Source organism: Bos indicus, chromosome X (assembly GCF_029378745.1).
Source record: "Bos indicus isolate NIAB-ARS_2022 breed Sahiwal x Tharparkar chromosome X, NIAB-ARS_B.indTharparkar_mat_pri_1.0, whole genome shotgun sequence".
NCBI classification, from domain to species: Eukaryota; Metazoa; Chordata; class Mammalia; order Artiodactyla; family Bovidae; genus Bos; species Bos indicus.
This window is the reverse complement of record NC_091789.1, coordinates 112744159-112769805: the sequence shown is the minus strand read 5'-3', so window position 1 is coordinate 112769805 and position 25647 is coordinate 112744159. Positions and strand designations below refer to the sequence as shown.

General features: G+C 41.1%; 1 protein-coding gene across 2 annotated transcripts in view; it reads left to right on the top strand.

The window, feature by feature from the left end:
* Nucleotides 1-25647, top strand: part of OTC (ornithine transcarbamylase) — a 75669-nt gene that overhangs the window by 37433 nt on the left and 12589 nt on the right. The window contains exons 5-8 of one of the 2 annotated variants that reach the window (XM_019956322.2): nucleotides 13641-13794; nucleotides 15800-15922; nucleotides 24876-24929; nucleotides 25010-25159. In XM_019956322.2, coding sequence (XP_019811881.1) covers nucleotides 13641-13794; nucleotides 15800-15922; nucleotides 24876-24929; nucleotides 25010-25159 — 481 coding nt within the window. The remainder of the gene's footprint in view (nucleotides 1-13640; nucleotides 13795-15799; nucleotides 15923-24875; nucleotides 24930-25009; nucleotides 25160-25647) is intronic. The other variant, XM_070784691.1, reaches the window with a different exon arrangement.

Genomic DNA, 25647 nt, shown 5'->3' with positions numbered 1-25647 from the left:
GCATCCACCATGTTCTGATAGTTTAGGAAGTACTCAACTCTTTCTACGGAGAAGGCAATGGCACCCCACTCCAGTACTCTTGCCTGGAAAATCCCATGGATGGAGGAGCCTGGTAGGCTGCAGTCCATGGGATCTCGAAGAGTTGGAGACGACTGATCGACTTCACTTTCACTTTTCACTTTCATGCATTGGAGAAGGAAATGGCAACCCACTCCAGTGTTGTTGTCTGGAGAATCCCAGGGACGGGGGAGCCTGGTGGGCTGCCGTCTATGGGGTCGCACCGAGTCGGACACGACTGAAGCGACTTAGCAGCAGCAGCAGTAACTCTTTCTAAGCATATCAGGATCGTTGAGTGATTGCCCATCTCATCCATATACATGTTTGCTCTTAAGATCTGGCCCAGCACACTATTTGGGTTTGGCGTTTTGTTTGTTTTTAGTATCTGTTTACCCACACACATGGACTCTGCATCAGGTCTTCCTCCGGCCGTAGGAGACTTTGTTTACAGTATTTATTGTTTTGGTTCTTTGCTTTATTTTGGCTTTCTGGGAGTTTTAGTTAATTCCTAAACAAGTTTTGATTTCATACCAAAGGGGAAAATATTAAAGAATAATAGAAACTTGAGATTTCAAAGATCTTTATGAGCTATTTTATATCAACCATCCTTTTCATGCCTCCTCCACACCATTCCTTCGAAATCATTCTTTAGCCTGCATGAAAATACCCAGCATCAGGGTATTCTTTATATGCACAGCTATCTTGTTCTATTTTTATACGGTCTGACTTTTCTGATCAGAATTCATAGAAACTGACAGAGCGTTCTCTTTTACACTGAATTAAAATAGATCTTACTATGGCTCTTCTCAATGTTCCTCTGTTTTATAGTATCTTCATAAACTCATACATTTTAATATATTAATACTTGAAGGTTTCAATTCATTGCAGTTAATACTCTTATTGGTGCTTAAATTGTACCCTATTTGGCCAATGTGATCTGTCTTCAAGTTGGCTACTGGGTCATTTTGACATAACGCTATTAGTCTTTGATAACTCCCTTGCACATCTCTTCACTAAAGCCAAGAATTAGCCATTACTCTAGGAAGTCCTATTTCATTTTCAATTACTTTCAAAATCATGTTTAGGAGAAATTTCCTTCTTTGAATGGTATGTTTTTTTCTGGTTATTACAGTCATACTCTTTTTGGTAAAAAAAAAAAAATACTAAAAGAGATTTTTAAAATAGTTAGAACCACCAATACTGCCATCATCCAGAAATAATCAATGTTAACATTTTATCTCCTCAACCATCTTCCCATTTACAATCCTATGTCATGCTCCTCCTTTTTCTAAACAACAGGAAAAGAGATAATGGTGAAAAATAGTTGCCATTTTAAAACATTTAGGCAAAATCAAGTTGAATAAATATTTGAGCTTGTTGACTATTCATTTTAAATCCTCATATAGCTAATTAAACATCCAGAGCAAATTGATCAGTGTCAGAAACTTTAAATTTGGGTACTTTGGATTTTGCAAAAGCTGTTTTGCTACCACTGTTGACAGATTCCTAAGACTGTAAAGCTGCAGGAATCCACCGGAAGGCAAACAAAACTATATGTTCAATGGAAACGAAGAGGGACCAAAATGAAAAGTCATTACAGAGCCAGAGAGTATTTTTAACTTTGTCAGCCTTTCATTTGTAACACATAACACAGCTCTTACAATATGTAAAGCTGGGATAATTAATTTCTGGAGGGCTATATAGAAAGCCCAGTGAATCCATGGTAAAGAATTCTCCTGCCAAGCAGGAGACCCAGGTTTGATCCCTGGGTCAGGAATGTCCCCTGAAGGAGGAAATTGTAAACCACTCCAGTATTTTTGCCTGGAGAATCCCATGGCCCGAGGAACCTGGCAGGCTACAGTCCGTGGGGTCACAAAAGAGTCAAACGTGACTTAGCAACTAAACGACAACATAAAAAGCCCAGATCACTGTTAGTGGGCCTCTAAGTCCAGCCCAAATTAGAGGTTTGTCATTGTTTCCAGTGAAAAGTGTTTTTTTTAAAGATTTTTAGTAGACTGGAAGAAAACTAAGAATGGTGATTTCTCTATGATTTATAGTGCCTTTAAACATAAAGCAGAAGGCAACATTATTGACAAAATAATATTGACTATTTAGAGATCTCTAATATCTTTGTTTTCCCAAGTGATTCCAATGTGAAAACAGCTTAGGAGTTGCTCCTTCCCCCATATCATTGAATCCATTTCACCTGTAGCTTCTGTGGCTGAAGGATTGAAGTGACATTTTCTATTAACCTTTGTCATGCTCCCCCTTGCTCATAGATTCTTTAATGTCCAAGAGGCTTTATTGTCTATAGAAATATTCCCTATTCTTTGTACTTTGTTTTACAGTTCAATATCTTAATCTTAGGAATTTAGCATTTCTATAAACATAAAAAGAGTAAACAGAAAAAAAGAGCAAATATTTTTGTTTGTTTTGTTTAGTCACTCAGTCATGTCTAACTCTTTGCAACCCCATGGACTATATAGCCTGCCAGGCTCCTCTGTCCATGAGATTCTCTAAGCAAGCATACTGGAGTAAGTTGCCATTTCCTCCTCCAGGGGATCTTCCTGACTCAGAGGTCAAACCAGTGTCTTCATGTCTCCTGAATTGCAGGCAGATTCTTTACCGCTGAGCCACCGGGGAAGTCCAATATAATAGTCTTATGAATTAAGCATTTCAATAAACATAAAAGAGCAACATTAGAAAAAAGAGCAAATATTTATGGACTTAAAAAATATTCACAACCTAAAAGTTGAGAGTTATGTTTTATTGTGCGGGAACTTTTGTGGCTTCAAGCCCAGGAGGCAGCATCTCAAGTAACCCCAAGAGAACTGCTCAGAGGAGACAGGTTATATAGAAGTTTTGCAACAAAGGTCAGATAGTCTGAATGTAGAAAGCCAGATATCCCAAGTTAAGGAATTTAGTGGTTTTTCATGTATGGAAAGATGTAAGAGTCTGGCTCACTGAAATCATTCCTTTGATATGCACCTCAGTTGTCTGGGGCCAGTACCTTGTGTTTTCACATCCTGAGTTTTTTCAGGGCTCACCAGCTCACCATCCGTGGTAGCTTTAATCACTGATGACTGTGATATCCTTTGTTTACTGATATGTCAGGGAATATTCCATTTCTCATATTCCTCAATGGTTCTCAAAGTGCGGTCCCCAAACCAGCAGCATAAGCAGTACATGGCAGCTCATTAGAAATGCAAATTTTGGGGGCCCCTAAAACAACAACCAGACCTACTGAATCAGAAACACAATTGGCTGTGTTCTAATAAGCCCTCCTGGTGATTCTGATGTTGTGTTTAAGTTTCAGAGCAATTGCTTTAAATGGTCACATACTAACTTATACAGCCACTAAATCAAATACATATTAAATGAACAAAACAAGTCTCATCAACCATTTAAACACTGATTGCAACTTAATCAAATGCTCTAAAACATTTAACTTAATCACAAGCCTAGCATTTCAAATTTCCTTGAATGCTCTAAATATTTTAAAAAGGAAAATATACACATAAAATACCGCATTGATTAGAGAGCTGATTAATTTTTTAACAATAAAACTAAGCACAATGCTATTAATATCATAGATTTAATTTTGTTTACATTCTTGCCCCTACTTTTATTCTTATCCTTACATGATCCTGGAATTTAAATGCGTGTGTGTAATTCTAGCAGACTGGAAAGAAGAAAAATCATCTCAAGAGGCTAGAAATGCAGATTAAGCGGATTGGTGATCACTTAATTTTGGTTGGATTCGGGAACTGCTTGCTAAGTTCAAGATGAATTAAATTCAAGCTGCCATCCACTAACTTGAATATATTTTTATCACCTAGTTTTCACTTTTAACAATGGGATCTGCTACTGGTTTCCTATTACTGCTTTAACAAATTACCAAGGCAATGGCACCCCACTCCAGTACTCTTGCCTGGAAAATACCATGGATGGAGGAGCCTGGTAGGTTACAGTCCATGGGGTTGCAAAGAGTCGGACACAACTGAGCGACTTCACTTTCATGCATTGGAGCAGGAAATGGCAACCCACTCCAGTGTTCTTGCCTGGAGAATCCCAGGGATGGGGGACCCTGGTGGGCTGCCATCTATGGGGTCGCACAGAGTCGGACATGACTGAAGCGACTTAGCAGCAGCAGCAGTGACTTAACACAAGATTTATTATCTTACACTTCTGCAAGTCAGAGGTCTAAAATGAACCCCCCAGGGCTGTGATCGTTCAGGAGGCTCCAGGGGAGAATCCAATTCCTTGGTCTTTCCAGCCTCCAGTGGCTGCCTACATCCTATGGCACATGGTTCCCTTCTTCCATATCAAAGCCAGCAACATAGCTAGCATCTTCTCTTCTGACCTCCCGCTCTGCTTTCTCTCTCTCTCTCCTTTTTTTTTTTTGCCTCACTGTGCAGCTTACAGTGTCTTAGTTCCTCAACCAGGGATTGAACCCATGCCCCCTGTAGTAGAAGCACAAAACCCCAACCTCTGGACCACCAGGGATGTCTCCCTCCTGCTGCTCTGTTATAAGGAACCTCTCTCTTAGATTAGACCCAGCCCAGGATAATCTCCCCATCTCAAGATCCTTAAATGAATCACACATGGAAAATTTCCATTGTCATGTAAGGTAACACTCACAGGCTCTGGGTATTAGGACAAGAGCGTCCTGTGGGGGTAGGGGGCTTATCCTGTCTTCCATAGGATCCTTGCTTCTGTTTTTCATACGAATTCTCATTTATTAAAGAAGTTAAAAGATGGGGTGTCATTCAATTTTTATTTGTTTTCAGTCTCTGGCAGGACATGACTCATTGTAATATTTTTATGCTATATTAACCTGGCCTGGTTTCAATGTTTTAAAATATATGCTTTTCTGATTGGCATTGTTTTATAATTAGTTGGGTCACCAAGAGGTTTCACTCCCAGAGTGACAGGAGAGTGAGTTTGAAAATTTAGATTTCTTCTTCAGGACAGTAAACTAAATATTTATTTTGGAATAAATGGTTGTATCATCTTTCTAATTGGAAATTGTATATGACAACAGGTGCTAGTTAGCTGCAGGATTCTTCTTCTACATCACTTCATGTAAGACCACAAATGCTGATGGGGCTTTTCCAGTCATGTTATAGCTTCTGCTATTTCTAGGACAATTTGACTTCTAAGTTGTCTTAATTATTTGTGGTTTACACAAACTAAAAATGGCAGATATCTATACTTTATGAACAGAAATAACAAAAACCCACAAAATATCTATCTGTATCTACACAGTTACATATAAGCATTTTTCTACTTACTTGAGTAAATACATTTAAATGCAATGGTAATAGTCATCCTTCTTTGACATTACAATTATATTTTTGTACATTTTCTTTACATTCACTCTTTTCTTATGAGCTTCATGGCCTTTTTATAAGCACAGCTTGCTTTACTTAATGACTTTTGCTATAAATGTTCACAACTTGACAAACGGTTAAGCTGCTCCTTTTTTCCTTTTAGCACTGCCCCTGCTATTTTAAAAATATCTTTGGCTTCCTAGCAACAACAGGGTGTTACAGACTATACTGATTTTATCCTGCCGAGGGACATGGAATTAACTAGCCTCTGGTTTGTGGTTCCTTTTTTAGGTATAGCACAATATTAAGACCAAAATTCGGGCACTAGGGATGCTTACAAATGTTGAGGGGAGAAAAGATTATAGCTATTGCTCCTGCCATGGCAGCTCTTGGCAGTAACTGAACTGAAAGGAAAATACAGTAGACCCTTGAACAACACAGGAGTTAATCCATATACAACTTACAGTCCACCCTCTGTATCTGTGGTTCCTCAGCATCCAGGGATTCAACCAACCACGGATTATATTCTAGTACTTACTGTTGAAAAGATGCACGTACAAGTGGACCTCTGCGGTTCAAAGCCACGTTGTTCAGGGGTCAGCTGTACTTCTTTTATGTGTATGAGATCTTGTTCTTTCCAGCATAACATATTGTGTTGTTATCCCTTACTTTTCTTAAAGTCTGAGAGTTCAGCCACTACCAAGACTTTCTTCCTCTACACTGATCCATTGTTCCACCCAGAAGCAGAGTATCCCACTCTTCTGCCACCTCCTCACTATCTCTGTTTTCTAGGACAATTGCCGGGGTCCTGCCCCGGCTGATCCAGGGTATTCGAAGCGGGGACGGTGTCGGCGACCTATTTATTTAAATATTTTATCAAAGATATACAGAGTAATAGGATGAGGATAGCTCAGTAGGAAAATTCAGTGGAGAAAAGAGGCTGAGTAGCTTGGTTTACGCGGGAGACCAATAAAACTTCAAGACAAGAAGTTTGCACCACTTACGTAGGCCACAGGCGTCCTTCCGTTCTCCCGAAGGAGAGGAGACACTAAGGCCTCCCCGGTCGGATCTTAGAAGCCCAGGCATAATTAGTAAGCATGGTGGGTTCCGCGCTCCAGATGGAGACTCAACCAGAGTGAGAGAGAGAGCGACATGGGGAGACCAGTATTTCGAGAAACTGATCCCAATTCTTTACTTTCCATGGTCTACTTTTATACACTGAGATGTTATGCAAAAGTCACGCGGGGTCAGCAGTCCTGACTTTTATCAAAGTCAGGTGCTTCATACAAATGTATACAGAGGTCTTAGGGGTGTTACATCATCTTCTGGCCAGGGGGGCCTGCTGACAATTTATGACCCTCTCCTTGTGACAGCGGTCAGTCAACCAGGACACTTATTTCTCCAGGGCTGATTATTCTCAAAACAGACACTACCCAAATAAAGTTACATTCCTATAGGGTGAGGGTGTAGTGGGTTTTAGTTAAGGAAAGAATTTACTTAGCCTAAGGTCTAACGTGATTAATATCAAAGGTTAATACTTATTTCTTCTATATATTCATTAATGTGTGTAAGGGCAGGGGATGTGGAGACTTAGCAACAAACATTGGCTCAACAAATGAAAAACCCTTCACCAATACAATTTCTAATCAGCCCATTATACTTATACTAATAGTTTTCTAACTTTTCTAAGGAACCTGTTTTTAGAAGGTTTAAAGCATCTCGTGCCTCTCACGGTTGGGAGGCTGTGAGCAATCACATGTGGCCGGACAAGCCTGTCAGGCAGGCTAGAGAACCTTCAGAGGAGTTTGTAGGTTAAAACACTCTTATCACGCCCAGGAATTATTATTAACTGGAGCTCTAAGTTAACTCCTTCTCCGAAAGAGGTGGTGGGGGACAGCCCCCCGTAAAGTCAGAGATGTAGGTGAAAGCACAAAGAGTAAAGTAGGCAGGCTCTGGTTATGGGGGTAGATGCTCGAGGAGTTCCAGGGGGACTCCTGAGGCTCGTTCCCGCCTTTGCGTATGTCGAGCCTCCTTCCTCATGACCTTTGTCACGGGCGGAGTACCTCACTCTGGCCCCCAACAGACAATGGTTCTCAGCCTTGTCTGTAGATTGGACTAACTTGGAGAGCTTCACAAATATGGATATGAATCCCCCACCACAGCTTCTGGTTTAAACTTCCAAAGGGCTGAATATGGCATCAGCATTTGTACACCTTCATAGGTGATGCTAGTGTTCAGCCAAGGTCAAGAACCCTTCTAGGAGGTGTTGGGCAACCTGAAAAAGCAGACCAGTCACTATTTTATGAGACTATACCATAAAGGTCCCAGGGATACAAAGTCCATGTTATAAACAGGGCAAGTAAATACCTGCTTGCCTGTTGGCTTCTTTGCTTCCAGAACTCTTGGGATTGTTCAAGGCAGGGAACGATAACTGCCCTTTTTCAATATTCTTGAAAATTTCAAGTGTATAGGGCACTGACTTCTCCAGTTACTCTCCCAGTGTTTCCCTTTGTCAGCCTCACCTTTCTTCAATCTTTCCTAACCTTACTGTAATTCAAAGCTTTCAAAATCTTTCTCAACTATGAGATTAAGATAACATTTACAAAACAGGGCATTGTAGAGTTCATGAACCAAGAGGTTGGCAGCCCACAGTACTAGCTCCCTAAAACTATCTGAGAGGCTACAACAGAAGTCAGATCAGTTTTTCTGACTGGGAGATTCCAGAAGGTCAACTGCAATCTGCTAATCCAGATTTTTTTTTTTAAATCCCATCTCTACACACTGAGGGAAGTGATGCACATTTAAAGATGTCCTTTGGGGTCAAACACTCCTCTACTGCTCTCTGATAGGATTTTAACTATCATAAAATTAACCAATTCTTCTGAAAAAGGAAACTGATAATTGTTTATAATTATAGACCTTATTGGAATATCTGCTGCTGCTACTGCTGCTGCTAAGTCGCTTCAGTCGTGTCCGACTCTGTGCGACCTCATAGATGGCAGCCCACCAGGCTCCCCCATCCCTGGGATTCTCCAGGCAAGAACACTGGAGTGGGTTGCCATTTCCTTCTCCAATGCATGAAAGTGAAAAGTGAAAGGGAAGTCGCTCAGTCATGCCCAACTCTTAGCGACCCCATGGACTGCAGCCTACCAGGCTCCTCCATCCATGGGATTTTCCAGGCAAGAGTACTGGAGTGGGGTGCCATTGCCTTCTCCGATTGGGATATCTACTGCCATCTAAATAACTCTCCCAACATAGAGTTAAAAACCTGTATTCTGTAATATGAAATGTCAGTATTTCTGTACTGTGAAGGAAATTTGTACTGCGATCTTGAAAAAAGGGGAGAAGATTTAAAATTCTTTTAATATGATAGCCTATGTCTTAGGACTATGGTTCAAAAACTTTGAAAGGTTATCTGAGTTACTTGGGGAACTTGGTAAAAGTACAAAGACCCGGCCTACTCTGTTTCAGGAGCTTGGACCTCTGTGGTTTATTATTCAGTTAGTTCTAATATACACCCAAGTTTGTGAACCATTGCCTCAGGGCATGAGATTGATCAAGCTAGGTGGTCACTCTAAAGATGGAGGCCTTAATGGAAGAGAGTAAATGATTCATTTTTCAGGATTTGAGGTGCTTTTTTCTTTCAACTAAACTAGAAAGCATTCTCTGCCAATGAGATTGTAGACAAAGTCCTCTGTCACTGTGGGCTGTCATCCCTTGATCTCTTGATTTCTGCGGAGTTGGGTGAGGCTGGTTAGGCTTCAAAGAAAAGAATGGATGGTACTTTTGAAAATATGGTGGCATCAATTTCCTCTTTATAAGGAATCTCGAACTTTAATATGCAAATGAGTCACCTGGAAACCATGTTAAAATACAGGTTTTGATTCAGGGTGGGGCCTGCAATTCTGCAGTTCTAATAAGCCCCAGGTTAGATGCTGATACTGTTGATTTGAGCAGTGAAGTTCCAGCTTTGGTTCTTAACCTTGGTTGCACACTGGAATTTCCTGGGAAGTCTTAAAAAGTGCTGATCAGTAGGTTGCATCTCTAGAGATTATATTTTTCTGATGAAATTGATAGAGATTATGGCCTGGGCCTCAAGAGTATAAGGAATTCTCTGGGTGACTTTCATATGCAGCAAAAATGGAAGATCCTGATCTTAGTCAACCATCAAATATCACCCATTTCACAGGAGAAACTCTTAAGTGGCTCTTCTAGTCACCTCTTTCAAACTGCAATGTACAATGTGCTTAGACAGCTCAGAGCACTGGTTTGCAAGTCTTGACCCCCTCCCCTGATTCCCTGCCATACGAATATTTCATCAGAAGTTTTAAAATAAGAAAATAAAGACAACAGAGTCAATTTCATAAAGCTAAATTAATTCAAGCTCAAGGATGATTTTTGAGATTAAGTCATTTACACATTTTTGTTGTTAAAATGTCTTTTACTAAATGAAGACATTAACATATTTTATATGTTTATTTGTTTGTTTCTCATGTCCTTAATTTTCTAAACGAAAAGTTAGAAATTTTATGTTGATTGCCATATGGTTTTAGAAATTTTGCTGATCCATGAAATCTGAAAATCTGGAAGCTATGGGTATGAGAAATTAGGAAAATATGAGAAAAAAAAAAAAAAGTCCAAGTACTTACAGTGGTAAGGACTCTGCACTTCCACTGCAGGGGTCATGGGTTCCATCTCTGATCGGGGAGCTAGGATTCCACATGCCACACATCTCAGCTGAAGAAATAAATCCAAGTCTAGAAAATATTGTTGCTGGAATATGATTTTCAGTCTTTGATTGTATAATCTCTTGGATAAAGGAATTTTTTTTAGCGGTGCTTGAATTTTATAAGCACCAACAGTTTTCTATGGACTGAGTTCAGTCCATATCAGTTCAGTTCAGTTGTGTCCAACTCTTTGCGACCCCATGGACTGCAGCACACCAGGCCTCCCTGTCCATCACCAACTCCCGGAGCTTACACAAACTTATGTCCATTGAGTTGGTGATGCCATCCAGCTATCTTATCCTCTGTCATCCCCTTCTCCTCCCACCTTTAATCTTTCCCAGCATCAGGGTCTTTTCAAATGAGTCAGTTCTTTGCATCAGGTGGCCAAAGTATTGAAATTTCAGCTTCAGCATCAGTCCTTCCAATGAATATTCAGGACTGATTTCCTTTAGGATGGACTGGTTGGATCTCCTTGAAGTCCAAGGGACTCGCAAGAGTCTTCTCCAACACCACACATAGTTCAAAAGCATCAATTCTTCAGCACTCAGCTTTCTTTATAGTCCAACTCTCACATCCATTCATGACTACTAGAAAAATCATAGCTTTGACTAGGTAGACCTTTGTTGGCAAAGTAATATCTCTGCTTTTTAATATGCTGTCTAGATTGGTCGTAGCTTTTCTTCCAAGGATCAAGTGTCTTAATTTCATGGCTGCAATCACCATCTGCAGTGATTTTGGAGCCTAAGAAAAGAAAGTCTGTCACTGTTTCTATTGTTTCCCCATCTATTTGCCATGAAGTGATGGGACCAGATGCCATGATCTTAGTTTTTGGAATGTTGAGTTTTAAGCCCGCTTCTTTACTCTTTTTCACTTTCATCAAGAGACTCTTTACTTCTTCACTTTCTGCCATAAGGGTGGTGTCATCTGTATATCTGAGATTATTGATATTTCTCCCGGCAATCTTGATTCCAGCTTGTGCTTCATCCAGCCCTGCATTTCGTATGATGTACTCTGCATATAAGTTAAATAAGCAGGGTGACAATATACAGCCTTGACATACTCCTTTCCCGATTTGGAACCAGTCTGTTGTTCAGACATATAAAAAGGATTAATTTTCCAAATATACGATGATTTAAATACAAATCCATGAAATACTTACTAAATACATACTAGCTTTAGTTTTTATACAGTTTCTTTTGACATGGTAATATCATCAACTATTTTTTGATCTTTCACCATGAACAAGGCATCATACTATGCATCTTATGTAGGTTATCTCATATAACCCTCACAACAACACAATGAGATAGATACCATTATAATGGCTTTCAGTTCAATTCAGTTCAGTCACTCAGTCATATCCGACTCTTTGCGACCCCATGAATCACAGCATGCCAGGCCTCCCTGTCCATCACCACCTCCCGGAGTTCACTCAAACTCACATCCATCGATGATGCCATCCAGCCATCTCATCCTCTGTCATCTCCTTCTCCTCCTGCCCCCAATCCTTCCCAGCATCAGAGTCTTTTCCAATGAGTCAACTCTTCACATGAGGTGGCCAAAGTACTGGAGTTTCAGCTTTAGCATCATTCCTTCCAAAGAACACCCAGGGCTGATCTCCTTTAGAATGGACTGGTTGGATCTCTTTGCAGTCCAAGGGACTCCCAAGAGTCTTCTCCAACACCACAGTTTAAAAGCATCAATTCTTTGGCGCTCAGCTTTCTTCACAGTCCAACTCTCACATCCATACATGACCACTGGAAAAACCATAGCTTGACTAGATGGACCTTTGTTGGCAAAGTAACGTCTCTGCTTTTCAATATGCTATCTAGGTTGGTCATAACTTTCCTTCCAAGGAGTAAGCATCTTTTAATTTCATGGCTGCAGTCACTATCTGTAGTGATTTTGGAGCCCAGAAAAATAGTCTGACACTGTTTCCACTGTTTCCCCATCTATTTCCCATGAAGTGATGGGACCAGATGCCACGATCTTAGTTTTCTGAATGTTGAGCTTTAAGCCAACTTTTTCACTCTCCTCTTTCACTCTCATCAAGAGGCTCTTTAGTTCCTCTTCACTTTCTGCCATAAGGGTGGTGTCATCTGCATATCTGAGGTTAATGATATTTCTCCCGGCAATCTTGATTCCAACTTGTGCTTCTTCCATCCCAGCGTTTCTCATGATGTACTCTGCATATAAGTTAAATAAGCAGGGTGACAATATACAGCCTTGATGTACTCCTTTTCCTATTTGGAACCAGTCTGTTGTTCCATGTCTTACAGATGAAGAAACCAAGTTATAGAGAAATTAAATAACATGTCCAAGGTCACACAGCTAGTAATTTAGAGACTCAAAATTACAAAGTCTAACTTATTATAAGACTAACTTATAATAACTAACTTATAAGGTATAAGGATACCTTCTAATAATGACTCTATATTTAATAAAACTACTATCATGAGAGGTTTTCCCTTTTTTGCCATTATAAAGAGTTCCTTAAAACTGAAATGACTAGAAGCCTCTGCTGTGGGGTTTCTGTTTAATAAGAAATAAGACATAATAATGAAAAAAGCAAGATTTTAAACAAAAAGCCATCCCTGTTATTTTTGTAAGGCTAAAACTTTAGCTGTGGGACCGCCATCACTCTGACCCATGGAGAGAACTTAAACTCTGGATCCCAGATTCTCATTCCAGGTTTTTGTCATCTGCACATTTGAGGCAATGTATTATAATGGTAAGATCATGGACTTTTGAAATTAAACTGACTTTGGTTTGAAGATGAGTTCTTCCAATGTAATGAGTTGTGTGAGCTGGGGCAAGTTACTAAACTTCTTTGTATTTCAGGTCCTTCAGCTATAAAATTAGAATAGTTATATCCATCTTCACTGCCCAACAGAGACGTCCCATGTCAGGCAGAATGGCCCAGCTCTGGGGACCCCACTGTGCTTGGCCCTTGGTGGGAGCAGGCTGGGGAGGTTGTGGCCTTGACAGAAATGCTGTGACAGATCCCAAAGGTGCAGCACCTGGGGGCTGTCAGCTAATGGCACTCCTTCCAGAAGGTTCTCTCTTGAAAAACAATCTGTGTATTTACCTCCATGGTTGCCACACTGCTACTTTCTATTTTGTAGTGAAACTGCATACTTGAGGGGTGATGTCTCCCCTCCCAAATGCCACAATCCAGTTTACTAATTTTTCTCTATATATCTTGTCTTTGGTCTTGTCCCTTTCAACTTTACCAATTGTCATATATCAATTATAGTTCATCATTACAATTGATAGGCCCACAATTGGCTTCTTAGCACTGCAAAAAATACTACAATCAAGGCTAAGACATCAGGGGAACAACATCTGGCTTCTGTAATGACTACATATTTATCATTAGCTTTTAAACCTGTCATGTTGATAGGTAGTTGTAACAGTAAAAATCCTCGTGTATTAGCATTTCTTATGACTCTTTAAGATCCTAAATTACGAAGGAATCATTGAGCCTAATCAACTTGGATAATCTTTTCCTCATTTGCCACAGTGTGTTGTCTAGCATGACAGATGCCGTGCTGGCGCGAGTGTACAAACAATCAGATCTGGACCTCCTGGCTAAAGAAGCTTCCATCCCAATTGTCAATGGGCTGTCGGATTTGTACCACCCTATCCAGATCCTGGCTGATTACCTCACGCTCCAGGTTGGCTTACTTCTTTGCCTCACACAAGAGCAAAATCAATAAATAATTCCTAAGTAGCTCTAAATGGAAGCATTTAAATTGTGGTATTGGTGTTTTGTTTTCAAATAACATCTTGGCAGAGATGCATAGCATATGTGTACAACTTGATATCCAAGGAAGATAGGGCATTATTGAAAACAGACTAGAAGACACTTCAGTTCTCAAACCTTTGCTTTATGGGTGCCATATTTAACACAGTGGATGAACAGGGAGTGCTGGAGCACAGAAAATGGAAACATCTTTATGTCATGCATAATACGTCAGGTTCTATGATTTGGGAGTGAAGACTGATGGAGAGTGCTTTTAATATTCAAAATGGTAAATTACTAAATCACTTTCTGAGAAGAAGGCCATTTGCTATTATTTTAATAAACTGCTTAAGACTGGAGTTAAGAGCATGCAGAATTCATAGAATGGAGGTGCAGATTTAGGCATGTCCCTTCAAATTATGAACCTGAATAACTTTGAAAGATTCATCCTGTTGGGTTGGCCACAGCCAATCTACATAGTCTTGCCACTGGGAATCCTAACAACCATGGTTTCTGCATCTATGAACTATTCTGGGAGACAGGGCCAACTGGACAGGTCCACCTTGCTCCTCATTTGAATATGCCACACACATGTAAATGTGAGGTTAAACTCAATATGAAACTCTTGGGTGATGAAGATAAGATGAATGCAGAGAGGATATACTATGTTAGAAACCAAGCAGCTGTTACATACAACGTATGGCTTTACATATATGCCAGATAATTTAATGCTTCTCGCTGGGGTTTCATCATTACTAGTTTATATATTCATGAGGGACAGTGAAATGTTCTATTTATCATATTGTCCCCTGCAGGACCTGGTGCAATGCCTTCATAACAGACATGCTCAAAGTAGGAGTTGAATGAATAAATAACAGCTTGTTAAGAGCATAGAATTTAAATCAGATGGACCTGGATTTACATCCTAGCTTAGCCCCTTAACTAATTTGTGATCTCCAAATTCGTTAGCCTTTCTCTTTTAAACATCTTAAAATCTTTACGCTTACATTTAAATCTCTTTACATTTGTAAATATATAAATGTATACAATATATGAAACCTACAGACACTTCAAGAAAAGTAAAACAAACACCCATGTGCCCATTATGCAGTTTTGGCAAATCTTACTTTAGAATTTTTTGTTTTTAAGTAAAATATTACAGGGACTTCCCTGGTGGTCTGGTGGTTAAGACTCCAGGGTTCCACTGCAGGGGGTGCAGGTTCAATCCCTGGTCAGGGAACTAAGATCCTACAACCCCATGCAGTGTGGCCAAAAAATATTACAGGTAGATTTCAAGTCCGCTGTGTAACTATCTTTGATCCCATTTCCTCCAACCCCTCAAAGACATTTTATCCTGGTGTTTGTATTTATGATTTCAAAGCATATGTTCATACTTTAACTGTCCATGTCAATATCCATAAGAAATCAAGTATATTAATGGTTTTTCAGCTATATAAACAGGAACATTCTCAATACCCATGCTATATTGTTCTAGGTGCATTGCATTTCCCCTTTCTTATTCTAATAAGTATAAGCTTCATAAAGGCAGAGGTTTTTGTCTCCTTTGTTCATTGTTATATCTCCAGGGCCAAGGACAGTGTCTGGACATGGATAGTTCTCAATTGTTGACTGAAAGAACAAATGCAACACAGATTCAGATTTGTGATATATGAAAATATTAATCTTCACATGTTCATATGATGTCTTGGCTTAAGATATTAGGATATTTTTTGGTGATTAGGACTTCCTTTTGGTGATTGTACCTTCATGTTATCAAATTGCTCTGTATAATGCAAAAAAAAAAAAAGTAGTTTCTTCATTCCAACAAAGCATTTAAAATCGAGATGTGGACTGTTTCTTTTATAGTAACTCTAATAATTGTTTCACAGAAGTGGATTTCCTCCCGGATGTAATTTCCTCCATCCCTTGCCTTTCAGGAACACTACGGCTCTCTGAAAGGCCTTACCCTCAGCTGGATTGGGGATGGGAATAACATCCTGCACTCCATCATGATGAGTGCGGCTAAATTCGGGATGCACCTTCAGGTGGCTACCCCAAAGGTAGGGAAACTTTCTGCCTTGAAACTAACCCCCCTTTGAAAGCATTCCCAGATACAATTACCTAGTGAAAAACAAACCTCTCTTCCATTCAAGGAGAGCACAGTTGAGGCTACAAAATTTAGGTTATGTTGCTATCCCTACTATTACAGCTATCCGGCCTCTTTTTTTTTTTTTTTTTTTTGTATCCGGCCTCTTGAGTGTCCAATTTCTCATCTCTACAAAAAGAGATAATCTTGGCTGATGCCTTTCATCTTGTGAGTTTCTGTGTTAAAAGCATGTCTGAATTATCCCTTTGAATGCCCTGAAACCAGCCATTATGATAACTGGCTTTCTTGTGTATTGCTACCACAAAGGCTGAAGAAAATAATGAAATCCAGACAGCCTAGAAATCTCAATGCATGGGGAAGATGCTGTCATTGTTTGAATATTACAGTTTGGTGGAAAAAAATTCACTCTAATGTGAAGGACACAGTGATGGCGTCTGCATCAGCTTAGTGTTTCAAAACTCAAATCCAAGGGTCCTTCAGCCTTTTAAATCTGAATCCTGGCTGCGAAGCTGACCTACCCTACTTCCTGTCCTGCTGTTAATCTCTCACAGGATGTATGGGAACGGGAACAGGCCTCCTTTTATAGGTCCAAAGTAACCCTTTTGATATATAAGAAACTAGTAATAATTGTTGTCTGTGAGAAGTGAAGCTGGGAGGTTCAAGGTTAGAGGTAGGACGGAGACTTTATTTCTGCAATATATCCTTTTATATGGTTTAAATTTCTTAACATGTAAATGTTTTACATACATGATTACATAAGTCCATAAATAAATACACTAAAATTAAAAAGTGCAGATCCTCCTAGGAGAAGCCCTATGTTACAAAACTCCCAGCTTCGAGTATAGGATTAATAGATGCAAATTAGTATATATAGGATGGCTACACAATAAAGTCCTACTGTACAGCACAGGGAAATATATTCGCTATCCTGTGATAAACCAGAATGGAAAAGAGTATGTATATTATATGTTTACATATATGTATGTATGTTCTTTTTATATATAATGGCATCTCCTTGCTGTGCAACAGAAATTAACACATTGTAAATCAATTAAACTTCAAACATTTTTTAAATTAATTTTATTTTATTTTTAAACTTTACAATATTGTATTAGTTTTGCCATGTATCGAAATGAATCCGCCACAGGTATACCCGTGCTCCCCATCCTGAACCCTCCTCCCTCCTCCCTCCCCATACCCTCCCTCTGGGCCGTCCCAGTGCACCAGCCCCAAGCATCCAGCATCGTGTATCGAACCTGGACTGGCGACTCGTCTCATACATGATATTACACATAGATACTCCTAGCCTCATACGGAATGAGTAGGCCTTTTAGAGGATAAAAACTAATCCTACAAGTGACTCATACACAAATCAGTTCTGAGTGATCCCCACAGAACCTTTTACATAACCCATCTCTACCAAATTCTTTTCTTCGTTACGTTTCTTATTGGTTATGATTTCTGATCAGGAGCCTTTTGGAAGAAAAATGCCCCTAAATAGAAGCCATTGCAGAAAACAAAGGACAGAATTGACCTTTCCGTTAAGGGACGATGATTTATAGTATTGTGCACCAGTGTGTTTCTGGCTGAGCATGTGTTTGCTGTTATCGCAGCGGTCAATGCTGTAGTTCACTTTGATAACCTAAGACGTTCAGAGGTGAGTGTATGAGGCCTAAAACTCACTCTCTGCTTCTGCTTCTTGAGTTTAAGATTGACTAAGGGATTTCTTTGGAAGAAATGATGCTAAAGCTGAAACTCCAGTACTTCGGCCACCTCATGCGAAGAGTTGACTCATTGGAAAAGACCCTAATGCTGGGAGGGATTGGGGGCAGGAGGAGAAGGGGACGACAGAGGATGAGATGGCTGGATGGCATCACTGACTGGATGGACGTGAGTCTGACTGAACTCTGGGAGGTGGTGATGGACAGGGAGGCCTGGCGTGCTGCGATTCATGGGGTCGCAAAGAGTCAGACACGACTGAGTGACTGAACTGAACTAAAGGGATTTCTAGGGACACGGGACTATCAGGAAGGCCACAGGCAAACTAGAGTGATCTGGTCACCCAAATATCATGTCAGGCACAGTGCTTCGAGCTGATCCAACAGGCGAGCTCTGGAGTGGAGGTTATGCCCCAGTGTTGCCCCAACCTGAGACAGGGAGGATGGGCTTTTATCCTTGGAAGCAGTCATTGGTCAAGGGCAGCATGGAGAGGTGGGTGGTGAATCCTCTGGCAATTTTTTTCTTTGTGCTTTACTAGCTTCAGATTTTATCTTTGGATTCTTTTTTTTTTTTTTTTTATAATTGGAAGATAATTGCTTTACAGTATGGGCTGGCTTCTGCCATACAACAATGTGAATCAGCCACAAGTACACATATGGTCCCCTCCCTCATGAACCTCACCCCCCACCCCATCCCACCCCTCTAGGTTGTCACAGAGCACCAGGCTGAGCTCCCTGTGCCCATACAGCAGCTTCCCACTTTGGCAGGAAGAGCAGCTGGGGAGTCAGAGGGCCATCTCCTAAAGAAGAGCTGAGTGTTAGGTATTAAAAGCACACTGATGGGGACGTCCCTGGTGGTCCAGTGGTTAAGAATCTGCCTGCCAATACAGGGGACACAGGTTCAATCCCTGGTCAGGGAAGATCCACATGCCACTGAGCAACTAAGCCCACGAGCTGCAACTACTGAAGCCCACGCTCTAGAAGCCTGCACACCGCAGCTAGAGAGTAGCCCTCACTCATGGCAGCTAGAGAAAGCCCTGGTGCAGCAATGAAGACCCAGCACAGCCAAAACTAAAACTAAATAAATAAATAAGTATATTTAAAAAGCACACTGAAAAGGGAAGAGGGGGCAAAAGATATAGATCAGGGTCCTCTGAGGGCCTCTGGGTAGAGCACCAGCATTGTCTGCTGCATCCTGCCAAAACCAAATGCAACAAACAAGGCAAAAGAAAATATTTTCCCTTCGTGTTCCTGCTGAACCAGTTCGAGTCAACGTACCCTGCTGCCTTAGTCTCCCAGGACTGCCATAACAAAGTCCCACAAACGGGGTGGCTTAACACAACAGAAATGTATTCTCTCACAGCTCTGGAGGCTAGAAGTCCAAAATCCAAGTGTTGGCAGGACAACACCCCACCACCACCACACATACACACACACACACAATGCCTCTAGGGGAGGATCCTTCCTTGTCTCTTTCCCACTTCCAGTAACTTCAGGCATTCCTTGCCTTGTGGCTGCATCACTCCAGCCTCTGCCTCCATCCTTCCTTTATTCCCATTTTCTCTGTCCATATGTTCCTCTTCTTATGAGGATATAAGTTATATTAAACTTAGACCAACCCTAATCCAGTATCGGTTTAGTTTAGTTGCTCAGTCATGTCTGACTCTTTGCAACCCCATGGACTGCAGCACACCAGGCTTCCCTGTCCATCACCAACTCCCAGAGCTTACACAAACTCATGTTCATCAAGTCAGTGATGCCATCCAATCGTCTTATCCTCAGTCGTCCCCTTCTCCTCCTGCCTTCAATCTTTCCCAGCATCAGGGTCTTTTCAAATGAGTCAGTTCTTCGCATCAGGTGGCCAAAGTATTGGAGTTTCAGCTTCAGCATCAGTCCTTCCAATGAATATTCAGGACTGATTTCCTTTAGGATGGACTGATTGGATCTCCTTGCAGTTGAAGGGACTTTCAAGAGATCTTCTCTAACACCACAGTTAAAAAGCATCAATTCTTCGGTGCTCAGCTTTCTTTTTGGTCCAACTCTCACATTCATGCATGACTACTGGAAAAACCATAGCTTTGACTAGATGGACCTTTGTTGGCAAAGTAATGTCTCTGCTTTTTAATATGCTGTCTAGGTTGGTCATAGCTTTTCTTCCAAGGAATAAGCATCTTTTAATTTCATGGCTGCAGTCACCATCTGCAGTGATTTCGGAGCCCAGTATTACCTCCTTTTAACTAAGTACATCTGCAAAGACCCTACTTCTAAAAAAAGGTCACATTCTAGGACTGGTGGTCCAGTGGTTAAGAATCCACCTAGCAGTGCAGGGTACATGGGTTCGATCCCTGGTCAGGGAACTAAGATTCCACATGCCCCGGAGCAAATTAGCCTCTATTATTGAGACCATGGAGAAGGCACTGGCGACCCACTCCAGTACTCTTGCCTGGAAAATCCCATGGATGGAGGAGCCTGGTAGGCTGCAGTCCATGGGGTCGCGAAGGGTCGGACACGACTGAGCGAATTCACTTTCACTTTTCACTTTCATGTATTGGAGAAGGAAATGGCAACCCACTCCAGTGTTCCTGCCTGGAGAATCCCAGGGACGAGGGAGCCTGTTGGGCTGCCGTCTATGGGGTCACACAGAGTCGGACATGACTGAAGAGACTTAGCAGCAGCAGCAGTGAGACCACATGCTCTGGAGCCCACACACTACAACTATAAAGACTGTGGCCTGCAATAAAAGATCTCACATACTGAAATTAAGATCCTGAGCATGCAATTAAGACCCGACACAGCCAAATAAATATATTTTTAAAAGGTCACATTCTGAGGTTCTGGTGGGGAATAAATGTTTGGAAGACATTCTTCTACCTAATACACTTGCCATGGAAGAAATGCCAGGTAGGCAGCATAGGGTGTCACCTTATTATATATAGTAAACTTTGGGTACTCAGAGAGCTAACTCTTATAAGAGAGAATTCTCTCTCATTCAGCAAAAACTGAAATAAAAGGTCAGATTTGACATGTGAATAAGGTAGTTCTTCATTTTATGGGAAAACAGCACGCTTTTGCTGCAAATCTAGTCTGAGGAAGGGCTCTATATTAATGCAAACAATTTTACAGATAAAATATATATTCACAATTATTGTTCCCTGCTATAAGGTGTTTTTGGAAAGGTTTTATTCTGTTGGAGAAATACATGATTTAAACATTTTATTGTATGTCCAAGATGTTTTATTAACATCAAAGGGAAAAAATTCCAATGTTACAGAGTAATTTCAGTATTGTTCTTATGCAGAAACTCATTTAAATGATAACAAGTACTAAAACCTGGTTAAATCTGGGTGGGAGTAAGAGTTTTTAAAAGTCTTCTGGAAAGTCTGAAGTGTAGAAGGTGCTCCATCAATTTATAAGTAGACCCATTTCCTTTAAAGATAAAGCTAGCAGGTTTATTATAAATTTAAGAAGCACTGAAAAATTTCCAAGGCCATAATTAATCTATTTCTCCATCCTTTAACCAAGAATAACTTACATGTTTGAGAAAACATAATTTTGTCCTGGATTGTAAAGTTATTCCATAAACTATTGATGGTAATGATTTTAACATTGTTCTAAGTGAGTATTTAGACTGAACTGGGTTTGTTAATCACCTTCATCTGGTTTTGAGATTTATGTCAAAGCCAATGAGTGATTTAGTACTGAAAGCTTAGCTGTGAGTAAAGAATTCCTCTTTGTATTCTCAGTCATGGCCCAATGCATTCAAGGTTGGGTGATTTTGTAATTTCCAAACCACTGTATTGGTTCTCTAAGTACTTATTGATTCCTTCTATAAGAATGATTATACTTGGAAGTATAAAACCTGCTTTCCAGAGGGAAGGCTGAATTTTCAGGGCAGGAGGTACCTGGGGTAAGAGCCAAGCCTCTTCATTTATGTTTACCGGTATGAATGGTCACAACATGAGTTACTAAATTAGCAAGCCTTTATTAATTAGCTATTTATGGCTATTGAGGATGATAAAGCTGCAAAAAGATCTGCAGGAATCATCACCATCTGATAGCTTCTATCCTCAAGAATTTTTTTATTGAGAGAAGGAACTATGATAGATAAACATGTGTAAATAACACAATTTCCAATGAATAAACCTGAACATCCCTGTTGTGGGCTGAGTTTCCTGAGAAGCCGACTCGGAGACAGGTTTCAGCCTACAGGTTGTTGATGCCGGCGTGCCCTTAAGAAGGGCGGGGAAGGAAACAGGAGAAATCAAACTGCGATGCAGGCCCGAGAGCAGCCTCAGCTGACCTGATAGAGAATTCTAGATCTGAGATGGTCATTTAAGTGTTGTCGCAGGTTGGGAGGAGGGAGTCAGGTTTTCATGTCCCCCCATCAATCAGTCCCTGAATGCAGGTGGCCTTGGAAGGGTATGCGACCTTGGGTGCATCAGCTCTCTGCAGCTGTGCCAGTGCCCAACTAGGGCTGACAGCTGAAAGCCACCTTCCAGCACATGCGCAGCAGCTGGAGCACAAGTCCATTATTCATGAAGGGGATCTGGGTGGCATACCACACCCATCGCTGTGCCCTACTGAGAGTTTATAAAAATGAGGCATAAATCAATTCTAAGAATTCAGGAAAATGAGAAGGATGGGGAAGCTGAGAATAATGATGGTGTTTTGACTGACGAGCCTTCCACTTGGAGGGTCTGGAGGTGGGGCTGGCCCAAGGTTTTGACAAAGGAAGAGCTGACATGTTCCAATAAAGACGCCCAGGAGGAGACAGAGGGGGAAGCGTTCAAGGGTGAAAGGCTGTGACGGCAGCAAAGGGCAAGACGTGTACAAGTATGACAATGAGTTTGGTTTTCCTGCAGCTGATGTTGAGAAAAATTAAGAGAGAAGCAAGAGATGTCGGTGGGAAGCCTTGATACCCTTAATCAGCTTCGACTTATGGAACAAGTGGTAAACATTGAAGGCTTCGGAGATTATTCGTGCTGCTGTGTATAGCGCAGATTGAAGGAAGATGGAAGAAGACGGGCTACCTGTGGGGTCTAGAAGAGCTGGGGGGCCTTCAGCTGTTTCCACAGTGTCCCCTCACCTAAGATCAGATCAGATCAGATCAGTCGCTCAGTCGTGTCTGACTCTTTGCGACCCCATGAATCACAGCACGCCAGGCCTCCCTGTCCATCACCAACTCCCGGAGTTCACCCAGACTCACATCCATCGAGTCAGTGATGCCATCCAGCCATCTCATCCTCTGTTGTCCCCTTCTCCTCCTGTCCCCAATCCCTCCCAGCATCAGAGTCTTTTCCAATGAGTCAACTCTTCGCATGAGGTGGCCAAAGTACTGGAGTTTCAGCTTTAGCATCAGTCCTTCCAAAGAAATCCCAGGGCTGATCTCCTTCAGAATGGACTGGTTGGATCTCCTTGCAGTCCAAGGGACTCTCAAGAGTCTTCTCCAACACCACAGTTCAAAAGCATCAATTCTTCAGCGCTCAGCCTTCTTCACAGTCCAACTCTCACATCCATACATGACCACAGGAAAAACCATAGCCTTGACTAGATGAACCTTTGTTGGCAAAGTAATGTCTCTGCTTTTGAATATGCTATCTAGGTTGGTCATAACTTTCCTTCCAAGGAGTAAGCATCTTTTAATTTCAGGGCTGCAGTCACCATCTGCAGTGATTTTGGAGCCCAGAAAAATAAAGTCTGACACTGTTTCCACTGTTTCCCCATCTATTTCCCATGAAGTGATGGGACCGGATGCCATGATCTTCATTTTCTGAATGTTGAGCTTTAAGCCAACTTTTTCACTCTCCTCTTTCACTTTCATCAAGAGGCTTCTTAGTTCCTCTTCACTTTCTGCCATAAGGGTGGTGTCATCTGCATATCTGAGGTTATTGATAATTCTCCCGGCAATCTTGATTCCAGCTTGTATTTCTTCCAGTCCAGCGTTTCTCATGATGTACTTTGCATATAAGTTAAATAAACAGGGTGACAATATACAGCCTTGACGTACTCCTTTTCCTATTTGGAACCAGTTTGTTGTTCCATGTCCAGTTCTAACCGTTGCTTCCTGACCTGCATACAAATTTCTCAAAAGGCAGGTCAGGTGGTCTGGTATTCCCATCTCTTTCAGAATTTCCCACAGTTGATTGTGATCCACACAGTTAAAGGTTTTGGCATAGTCAAAAAAGCAGAAATAGATGTTTTTCTGGAACTCTCTTGCTTTTTCCATGATCCAGTGGATGTTGGCAATTTGATCTCTGGTTCCTCTGCCTTTTCTAAAACCAGCTTGAACATCAGGAAGTTCACGGTTCACATATTGCTGAAGCCTGGCTTGGAGAATTTTGAGCATTACTTTACTAGCGTGTGAGATGAGTGCAATTGTGTGGTAGTTTGAGCATTCTTTGGCATTGCCTTTCTTTGGGATTGGGAGACCAGAGTGAGCAAGCAAGGAACCTCGGGTGCAAAATTCATGCTTGCATGACTGTCAGTGAGTGCCTCACTGAAGTCCTGACCCTGCCCTCACCAAACAAACCCAAACACATATATTTCAGCAAAAACAGTACATTTGCTATGCAAAGGCAATTTCAAAGCCAGCTCCCTGCCTGCAGAACACTGGCTGGAGAGACTAAGATGTGTGTGCAGGCTCTTAGTATTTAGCTGAGACACTGAGGGGAGGTTTCTCTGAGGAGGAAACATTTGAGCTGAGAGCACTGAGACCTGAAAGCATTATCCACATGGAGTGGATAGGAAAAAGCATTTCAGACCAAAGGAAAACAAAAGCATTAAAAAGAAAAAAACAAACCGCTTGTAGACAGACTCTGAGACAGAAATGCAGTAAGTTGTAGGCTTATGTATACAATCTTCTTAAACTATTAGAGGAACAAGAAAGGTGCTACCAAGAGCTGGAAAGCACCACACGCCGTTTATCTTTAGGACTAAAGAGGTCAAAAGTAATCAAAGCAAAATGGGGCAACTGATTACCTTTTTAAATTCCCAAAAGCACTCTTAAGCTTTCAAATTCTAGATGTCAACATCATATTCTACTGAACATGAGGAGTAGGCATGTTCAGTAGGTTGGGCTACGACTTAAAGCAGAAACAGGAAAGAGCAGGAATATTGTTGAAAGTGATGCATATATAATTAAAAAAAAAAAAACCCACACCAAATAACAGTTAATTCTTTCCCCTGCAGGGTTATGAGCCGGATCCCAGTATAACCAAGATGGCAGAGCAGTATGCCAAGGAGGTACGCTCCTTATATGTAAAGGTGTCATTGTCTTTGCCTGTTTCGTGAAGTTCTTTAACCAGCTTGCTTGTGTATGCCAGAACGGTACCAAGCTGTCGCTGACAAATGATCCATTGGAAGCAGCTTGTGGAGGCAATGTATTAATTACAGACACTTGGATAAGCATGGGACAAGAAGAGGAGAAGAAAAAGCGGCTCCAGGCTTTCCAAGGTTACCAGGTTACAATGAAGGTACAAATTGATGCCTCCCTGAAGGTTCATTAATCCCATTCATAAAGGCCACAATCAGCTAATCACTCAACCACTTTTGGGAGAGCAGACCGTCCTTTCCTTCCTTATCAAGGACACGCTGATTGTATCCCCCAGTGATTTCTCTCCTCCTGAAGATGAGCTCTGCCCTTTGGAAAGACACTTTTGTCCAGAATGAAGGAATTGAAACCCAGGCAGAAGAGAGAAGCCAGCCTTTCCCTCTCGCAACAGCAGAGGCATCAGAATGTTTGATGATCTGTTCAGATATACTAGGCGACTTCTGTTGCAAGTAGTTTCTTTTGATTTCAGCTCTAAGAAAAGCCCCATAGTTCAGTATTTCAGGCTAGCCCTTGCCTCTATTTTCCAAGGACTTTTTTTTTTTAATTTTATTTTATTTTTAAACTTTACATAATTGTATTAGTTCTGCCAAATATCAAAATGAATCCGCCACAGGTATACATGTGTTCCCC